Source organism: Ursus maritimus, unplaced genomic scaffold (genome assembly GCF_017311325.1).
Source record: "Ursus maritimus isolate PB19 unplaced genomic scaffold, ASM1731132v1 scaffold_10, whole genome shotgun sequence".
Lineage (NCBI taxonomy): Eukaryota > Metazoa > Chordata > Mammalia > Carnivora > Ursidae > Ursus > Ursus maritimus.
In genome coordinates this window covers 582112-591511 of record NW_024423344.1, presented here as the reverse complement: position 1 = coordinate 591511, position 9400 = coordinate 582112, and the positions used below count along the sequence as shown (strand labels likewise).

General features: G+C 46.1%; 1 protein-coding gene across 1 annotated transcript; it reads left to right on the top strand.

The window, feature by feature from the left end:
* The first annotated feature begins 1452 nt into the window (after positions 1–1452).
* CFC1 (cripto, FRL-1, cryptic family 1) lies at positions 1453–9080 on the top strand. The gene is made up of 3 exons (XM_040620403.1): positions 1453–1667; positions 1961–2070; positions 8772–9080. The coding sequence occupies exons 1-3, from the start codon at positions 1453–1455 to the stop codon at positions 8891–8893; spliced, it is 447 nt and encodes a 148-aa protein (XP_040476337.1). The 3' UTR covers positions 8894–9080.
* Positions 9081–9400: the final 320 nt, after the last annotated feature.

Genomic DNA, 9400 nt, shown 5'->3' with positions numbered 1-9400 from the left:
TTTTTTCCTTATCCATCTTATGTCCTAATGCAGTTCTTCCAGGACCTGGAGTAAAGATACCTTCAAATACAAAATCCGGTAAGACTCGACTTCCTTGGAAACCGATCCTCAGTGTATTGGTGAGAGAAGGAGACGCTCACACCAGACGCGTGTCGGTGGGAAATGACCCGGAGACACCCCGTTAGGTAAGGATGCACATCATCGAGATCTGAGGGCCAGGAGGGGCATTTAAAAGCCTCCAGAATACGGTGCAGTGCATGCACAGTTGTTCCTTCTCATTAACGGACATGGACGTTTCCGTGGTCTCAAAATTTCTAAGTCATGACAACAGTAAGTGACATCTACAAGTTACAAAATGATGGCATAATATTTATTGTGCATTAAATATTGTATAGACTTCTGTTTATAGATACTGCTTTACATCTTAAGCATGTGTACATTTCTACTTTTCATACTTTAAACTTCAATAGTTTTCTTTAAACTTTCTAGGCTTCTGTTTTTTATCAGTTTGGCATTACACATCATCCACTTGGGAAACAACAGTAAGAAGCATTTTATTTATAGTCTCTTTTTATTGTATATTTATTTCTTAATCATCATTAGTCTCATATTTTCAATGTTTTTAAAAGGTTATCAAAGAGAGAAACATAAAGGTAACAGACAAGAAATCAACAATGCTACAGCCCAGAAGCTCCAGCAGAAAACACTCAGCTGGACCCTGAATAACGTTGGGGAGGGGAATGGAAGCATGGATGCCTGGCGGCCCCAGAATTCAAGTTCCTACTTCAGGGCTTTCCAAGGTCCCAAGGCGCTTTGTCCCCAAATACCTTTGTGGTCATCTCCATCACTGGCCTCCCAGTTTAGGAACTGAGAACAACCTGGAATAAATTAAGGATAAAATGAGAAACCCAAGAGAGCACATTTTATCATCTTCGCATGGTGATAAAGTGAAAAATAGGTCCTAGTTGAGCCGCTCTTTTGCTGTGAAAACAAGTTTTACTCTTTCATTGGTACAATGCAGCTCAGGTCTAGAGGCGTGTGACTTAAATATATTCAAAGCAACTACTCCAACCCAAGTTAAAAGCGGACCCTTGCTTGGTTTATTGCAGACTCTCAGGCTCCAGACCCCGTGTCACTGGCTGAGGGGGGGGGGGGGGGTAGCTGTCCCTCTGGCGGCGACAAGGGGTTGAGTGGGTTTTCTGGAGTCATCCTACCTGTGGGTGGTCCCTGCCCTGAAGGCCTGTTTTTAATCACTGTCCCAGGAAGTCACAGTCTGACTTTAACATATGAAAGGAAGGAAGAGAGAAAATCCTACTTGCAGGAGCCAGGGTTTCTCTTTGGGTCCTTGAGCTGCTTGCTGACCTCCCAGTACCCCTGGCAGTTTGTTTTTAATCCTTAAATTAACGAGTAGGGTTTACCTGAGCAAACACACTCGGCAGGGAGTTAAATTTTATGGCCTCTCTGGGCAATCTCATGAAGCCCTGTCCGGGGCAGTCTAACGCTGGGGCCAGGAGGCCGGCATACGCTAACATCCAGGGGTTCCCCCCAACAGGTGCGTCCCCGCGACTGCGCTGCTGCAGGAATGGCGGCACCTGCGTGCTGGGCAGCTTCTGCGTATGCCCCGCCCGCTTCACCGGCCGCTACTGCGAGCATGACCAGAGGCACAGGTGGGCGCGTGCAGAAGCGGGCTGCGAGTTGGGCGGGGGCATGAGAGCCGGCGCGGGGAGAAGCTGGGCTTGACAGTGCAGAGGGGAGCGGGGCCGGACAGGGGGCGCCGGGGAGGGCGTGGGGGAGGGGAGCGGGGAGTGAAGAGAGCGGGGGCGAAGGACGCGCGGGGCGGGGCGTGGAGGGGAGCAGACACGGAGGGCGGGGAGGGCAGGCGGGGCGGGGCATGGGTGGGCGTGGGCGTGGGTAGCGCAGGCGCGCGGGCCCGGCTGACGCTGTCTCTCTGTCCGCTCAGCGAATGCGGCGCACTAATGCATGGAGCTTGGACTTTCCACCGCTGCCGTCTTTGCAGGTGTGTCTTCGCAGCCCTGCACTGTCTCCCCCAGCAGACACCGGGCCGCTGCGGTAAGAGGATCCGCGTCCTGCGCACACAGTCCACGCTCGCAGGACATTGCTCCTTTGTACCTAGGAATCCATAGAGATGTAGCTGTGCCAGGCGAGACAGAAATGAGAAGCTGGGTTGATTCATCACTTAGGAAAGTCACATTCGTTGTGAATCACATAGCATATTATCATTATTATTTAAAATGATTCCTAAGTTTCCTGTGCCCCCATTGCTGGGTTTAAATGTGATTTCCAAACAGTGTCCTTAAGTGTCCTTTCGGTGAGCCGACTTTGGGGAGCACACAAGCTGGTAAGCAGAGCCAAGCCTGGCAGAGAGGTTACCGACTAAATCTCCAGTGATTTCCCTCCACCACGGCAATCCCATCTCTTCAGGTGCGAAATGAGGAGGGCACTGGAGCAGGACAGGAACAGTCAGGGATGGCCAGGGGCCGCCCTTCAGAGCCAGCCAGGGAGGGCTCCCAGAGAAGGAAGGTACATTGTAACGTCAACTCAGGCCTGCCACGCATATTAAAAGCCAGGAGGGTGTGGAGAACACAGCGGGTGAACATCATTTGTGAGAATTGTGAGCAGTGAGCAAACTCAACGCAAATGTTTCGCTTGTAAAACTCAGTAAGGAACATGAATTTCCTTACTGAGTCAGAAAACAGATGTAACACTCTGCTGTTGACCTTGGGCAGGGCCCAAGGGGCACAGGTAAAGAAGGCACAGCATTTCAGTCCCACATCCTGCATCCTCTCCCCTCTTGAGTGTGCTCTGCGTGGACTCCAGTGAGAAGCACAGTGAATGAAGGCACACCCCTTCAGCCTCGTCATTAGCCCTGGGGGCCTTGGCTGTGCAGTGAGCACAGCTCCTAAACCCCCTTTTCTGTTCCTCCGTGCACCTTCTTCATCTCTGGCCAAATCCCACAGTTGAAGGGTACACTCACTGATATCACAGCCCTTCAAGGCCACTTCCCACCCCTTTGCCCACTGTCAGGGCTGCAGTGGGGGGGCAGCACCACTGGTGGGGCCACCAGTGGAGGAGCACACTTAATGAATGCTCAGCTTCCGGTCCACCTTCCCGCTCCTCCCCCCCTCTTGTGCAACCTTGGGTAGGCTGAGCTGTCAAGAGATGCTTAATGAGGGTACAGCCCATCAACCCCACCTTCTGCCCCTCCCTTCTCATCCTGCTGTGGATGGTGTGGGCAGTGCCGGTAGGGAGAGAGTGATTAGAGTACAGTATTGCAAAATGTTGCAGGTTGTCCTCTTTCTCTCATGCCCCCCAGGTTTCCCAAAGCCCTCCCTCTCCTTCCATTTGCTGGGCTTATGCCGCTGATTCACTGGCTGTCCCGTTTGTGCCCCAGAGAAAGAGGGACACAAATTAGGGAGCAGGTATTAGAATTGCAAGTGGGACCTGTGTAGTCCCACAGGTGAAGTCATTTCCTACATGCCATTGGTGCTCCCAGCAGTAAGGTGGGGAAGGGGCTAGCTGTGGTCATTTCCAGTCTCCTGTGCAAGGCCAGCTTGGGTTCAGAAGCAACAGGGCAGGGACTAGATTCCAGACTATCTGCTTACTGTTTTCTATCCTTGGAAACATCCAAGGCTGGGAATGCTGTCTGCCAAGGACAGCGACCATGGCTCCTACACGTGACTTCTGCTCATTTAACAAAACAGTAATTTGTCAGGTGCCAAAAGGACAGGAACACTCTTGTCCTGTTTGACCCATTGATCCTTCCTCAGGGCAGATGACTGTGGCAGCTTTCTGACAGAGGTTATGATGACATGAGGGATGATGATGAGAATGATGATGGCTCTCAGTATATTTCAGGCACTTTATGCACTTTATCCCATTTGATTCTGTTAAGCCCATGAAATAGGTATTATTATACGTTTTATATTTGAGGAAACCGAGGCTTAGAGGAGTTAACTCCTACAGCTAATAAACAGGTCTGATATGTTTTTCTTAAGAGATTATCACAAAAGGCTAATTGTCAATTTAGAAATAATATATTTTATAGCATTTAATTATTTAAAAATACTGCAAATAAACGTACCATAGCATATGATATAATTACTATTAGTCTGTGAATAGTAACAATATTAATCTATGAATAAAATTGCTACCATTTATGTCCATGAGGACATCCCGGAACTTTGTCAAGAACTTTTTTTTAATTGCGATACAATTTGCATATAACATTATATTAGTTTCAGGTGTCCAACGTAAGATTCGATATTTCTGTACATTGTGAAATGATCACCACACTAAGTGTAGTTAACACCCATCCCCTCACATAGTTACAGTTTTCTTTCTTGTGATGAGAATGTTTAAGATCTACCCTCTTAACAACTTTCAAATATAGATTTATTAACTATAGCCACCATGCTATACATTGCATCCCCATGAGTTATTTATTTTACAACTGGAAATTTGTACCTTTTGATCTTTGATCTTCACCCACTTTGCCCACCTACCAACCCCCACCTTTGACAGTCACCAAACTTCTTGTATCTATGAGTTCTGTTTTTTTTATTTAAGATTCCACATATAAATGAGAGCATATGGTATTTGTCTTTCTCTATTTGATTTATCTAATTGAGCATAATGCCCTCAAGGTCCATCCCTGTTGTCACAAATGGCAAGATTTCCTTCTTTTATATGGCTGACAAATATTCCATTGCGTGTGTTTGTGTTATCTATCATATATTTTCTTTCATCCATATTTATATCATCTTCATTTCATTTATATCGTATTTATACATTTTTACATCATATGTGATCTTTGTCCATTCATCCATCAGTGTTCACTTAGGTTGCTTCCATATTTTGGCTATTGTAAATACTATGCAGTGGACACGGAGGTGCATATATATTTTTGAGTTAGTATGTTTGTTTCCTTTGGATAAATGCCCAGAGGTGGAATTGCTGGATCATATGGAGTTCTACGGTTAATTTTTTGAAGAGCCCCCATACCCGTTCCTATAGTGGCTGCACCAGTTTATATTCTCACCAACAGTGCATAAAGGTTCAGGATGTGAATCTTAACTACTGAGCCTTTTCTGTACTCTTCCTATAAGAATAATTATCAATACAAACTAAATATATTTTTGATAGTGTTATTTAGAATATTGAAAATATTGCCATATTCTAAATCTAAAAGCAGAGTAATAGGTAAGTGAATGTTTTAAATCCTTTAATGGGATGTTATGAGGATTTCGAAAAACATATGGAAGGCGGAACGGTAAATTATGTTTATAATATAATGAAAAAGATGTGAATCAAGGATACATGTGGATGGGTGAGTTGCCAGTAGGTAACAACACACTACAAAATCTTGACCCTCTGGCACCTCCAGGGACCTGAAGGCCGAAGACCTCAAAGGGCCCTTCTTACTCTGATGCTCTGTGGGTTCAAGAATGACAGGCTTTCTTAATGCCAAATGGAATGTCTTTTCAAGGGCATGTTTTTGTATTCTAATTCAGAAGAACATTATTAGTTTCTCAACCTGCCCTCTACCCTCACATAGATGTTGAAGGATAAAATTTATGCCAAATAATCTTGTTTGTTGGTGTGAGGTATTTTGTCATTTTTCTCTTCCATAATCTAAAAAGTATTTTGTGAATAATATTCTAAATAAATATTGAATAGATGGTCTTTGACTAGTTAGTTCCAAATACAGCTCCATAGAAGAAACACCATATAAGCTGTTATCTATTATTATGTTGCAATCAAAAGAAACAATTTTTAGTATTCTAAAAACAATATGCTTGAGGCGGATTTTCCCAAAGCATGGGAAAATCCCTCCAAAATACTTGTCGAAATCCCCAGAAATACCTGTATAATGTTTATGATCTTTATGTAAGGCTGAATGTCTTGTTTGTGTTTCAGTCTCTGCAACTGCAGAATTAGGGCTGAATATTTACCCCATTGATTTGTTAAGATGAAAAGGATTTCATCTGTTATGTATGATGCACAAGATAAATTATTATTTTATTATCATCCCCATCAACAGTGTTCAAGTCAATATAATGAGGTTTAAAAAATTATTTCATAATCTGAAATTTAAATGCAAGTTTACCGAAATGTGTTTTTTAGTTTGTGAACAATATCCACTAATTGAGGCGCATTGAGTTAATTATGGTTAAAAAAAAGAGAGAGAGAGAGAGAAAGAGAGAAGCTTCCAGCTAGCAGGAAGCTTAGTGTTGAGCCAGGCCAAAAGCTCATTATACAAAGGTGGTGGTTCTTCCCACACGTAGCCTCAAAGAACTGGTATTTCATTAGCCTCAAGAACCAGTTTACTGTTCTAAAATTTAGAGTCTAAGTACTGACACAGTGAAGTAGCAAACTCAGGTACCTCGGGGGTAAACAGGGAATGTGGATGTCAGATTGAGGTCAGGTGAGGCTTCACCTCATGCTTCCAACTGAGTTTTAAAGGATGTATTTCTGGCACCAACCAACCCAAACAAGCAAACAAACTTCACAGGGCCAGAACCAGCCTGTAGGCCTGTGGGAGAGATGGCCTTCCAGCTGCAACATGCTGTGTGGGAGAGAGAGAGACCCTTTGCCCTGCCCCCTGGGGACATTCTCCCATGATAGGTGCCATTCCAATGGGTAAGATTCTCTGGGTGTCATGGAGGAGAGGAGCCATGTGGCTCCCAGAGGTATTTGCAAATTGGAGAGTTTTAGGAATGCTAAATTCTGGACCTCACATTGAAATATGACGTTATCCTCATCCAGGGTGGTCTTCAAACATTTTTCTGTTTTAATTTCCCACTGCACTCCAGTAAAAATACTTGAGTATGTCCCCCATTCAGTGGTGGTGAGACAGTTGCCATGCAGAGCATGTGCAAACTTGATTTTACTTATATCTTCTTTTTCACATATGCACAGGACTAATCCACGTGATAAAAATTTCTGCTATGTCCGACCAAGTCTAAAAAAGGCCTTTTGATAAGGATATAATAAAAATCCTAGGTTATAATAAGTCATCCACTGACAGCAGAGTTTCCTTTTTGGTATGAGGTGAGTTAATGGCAGTAGAACAATTGATTCAGTAGTTTCTAATAAGTACAGTAAATATTGTAAGGCTTAGTTGTAAATTTTCCTAAGTTCTAATATTTTCTCCCTAAGCACAGCGGGTGACGTTGGTCCTCCTGAGAGGGACACCATATGGTACTCACAGCCCCAGTTTGCGGACCCCTGCTGGCAGGGCTGACTTGGTCTAACCAAATTCCCGAAGCTGACTAAAACAACTGCCTTTGAGTTTATATACAAGAAATGACTGCCAACAGGGCCTTAATCCTTCCCTGCGGGCAGCCTGTTCGTTCCACCAGGCCAACACTGAAGCTCAGTGTGGGCCAACCCCTTTCTCACCTGAATAGCTGAGCACCTGTCTTAGCGTCAGCTTTTCTGGAGCCTTCTCTGGGCCCAGATGGTAGGTTTCCTGCTTTGTGAGATTTTGGTACAGTGGACAACCCTCTCCCAGCGTGGAGTGATATGGGGAAGTGGTACCCAGGTCTAGAGTGGGCCAGCCCTCAGTGCTATCCTGAATCTAGCCTCCTGGATGGTCCCACCACAGCCCACCTGTGAACAGGTGCCGAGTGCGTACCTGTCGCAGTTGATTGTCATCATTATTTGTTAACTTCCACTGTGGCATGCTCACCATGGGCTCTCACACTCAGAGGGCATCTCCTGGAGGGATTGTAGAGGGCAGGACCAGGCAGGCCTGTGGGGGTGGGTGGCAGGGGAGAACACCAGGTGGGCCTCTGCCAAGCAGTCCCGGGGAGAAGTTCCCTGTAGTTAGGCCCTTCCTCATCTGCATGCTTACCTGCCCAGCCCACCCCACATGTAGCTCCAGATTTACTTGTGAGCGTGCTTTAGTGCCATTGGCACCCCTGCCTGTGGGGCTTGTCAGCGTCCCGTAGTAATCACTCAGCAGGGACTTTAGCTAAGACCCCTGCTGGGCCCCACTACCCCAGGGACTCCCACCCAACACCTTTGGGGTGGGTCCCAACCATACAGAAAGCCAGACTCACAGTCCCTTCGGGCTAAGAGGAACCACATTGTGGCAGCAGGGTAGGTGAGCACCTTGGGGTGTGGCCCAGCCCCCAGAATGCTGTGAAGCTGTTCATTTTTGTAACTTCCTCTGTGGGAAGAGCAGCCATTGCTTTAGGAATGGGTGCTTTCTCCTGTTTAATAAGCAGTCCCTAGTCAGGGAGATGGTATTAGGACTCATTTGGGGAAGAGATGGACCTTCTTTGCAACACAGGGATGCAAGTTGTTTTATTTTATTGTATTTCATATCAGATCTGTTTGTCCCCGATTGCTAAATGAGCTGGTGTGGAATTCTCTGAAAGATCACCTTTGGTCAGCTCACATGCTAAATGAGGGGCTGAAGGGTTGCTTGTTAAGCCCTAAAAACATAAATTCTCTTTCAGCTCTCTAAGTTCTACAGAAATCACGTTGTTTCTGGTTGCAAGGAAAGGAATAGAAAAGCTCCAGGAAGGCACATCTTCCTTGAACTGGGGCTCCCCCAGCAGGACTTCCTTCCTCTGCCAGATGAGCCCGCTGTTGCCTGGGGTCTAGCATCCAGCCCTGCACCAGCCCCAGCAGCAAAGGCTAGTGAGGAGGCTCGGGCAGAATAAGGTGCAGACATTTCTGTTTCAGTTTGTTAAAGCCGGCCTGGGGCAGTGTGTCTCACACCCTCTGGATTTGTTTTTCAGACCTGGAAGATTTTCTTGCCGCCCGCTCTGGTGGACTGAGTGCACAACGCGTGCTGAGGGTTCTCGTCCTCCTTCCGTGCTTGCTCTTACAAAGCCTCCTCAGGGAAGGCGGAGACTGCTGACTAGGTGCTAGAGGACCGAATCCACAGTTCCATATTGGCAGCACCTTGGCCTCCCCAGCGCGGCTTGAGCCAACATGGTCCTCTGTGGGAAAGCCGGGACTGTGCAGCCTCTCATTTTCTACATTGTACGTAATAGATTGGTTTCATCTCCTATCAACTGAAGCATTAGATGAATATTTTCATTGCTTAATAAATGTTTTCATGAAAGAGACTATCTCGCTTCCCTAAGCCTTATTCAAGGTCTGTGACTTAGACACCATGAGTAAACACTTGTGCTGGGGCCTATTCAAGCCTAAATTCTCTCTGATGATTTCAGTGTAAACTAAGCACCTGGCCCCTCCCAGGTGACAACTCTTCCTTGAGCACCTCTTCATCCCCCACACACCTAAGTGCACCATGGATGTGGCAACACTTGATGTCATGCATTTGTTCACTGTTCATCTCCCCCACTACTCTCTCAGTCCTTGGGACGTAGACATAGCACCACATGGGCTGTGCTCTGGGTCT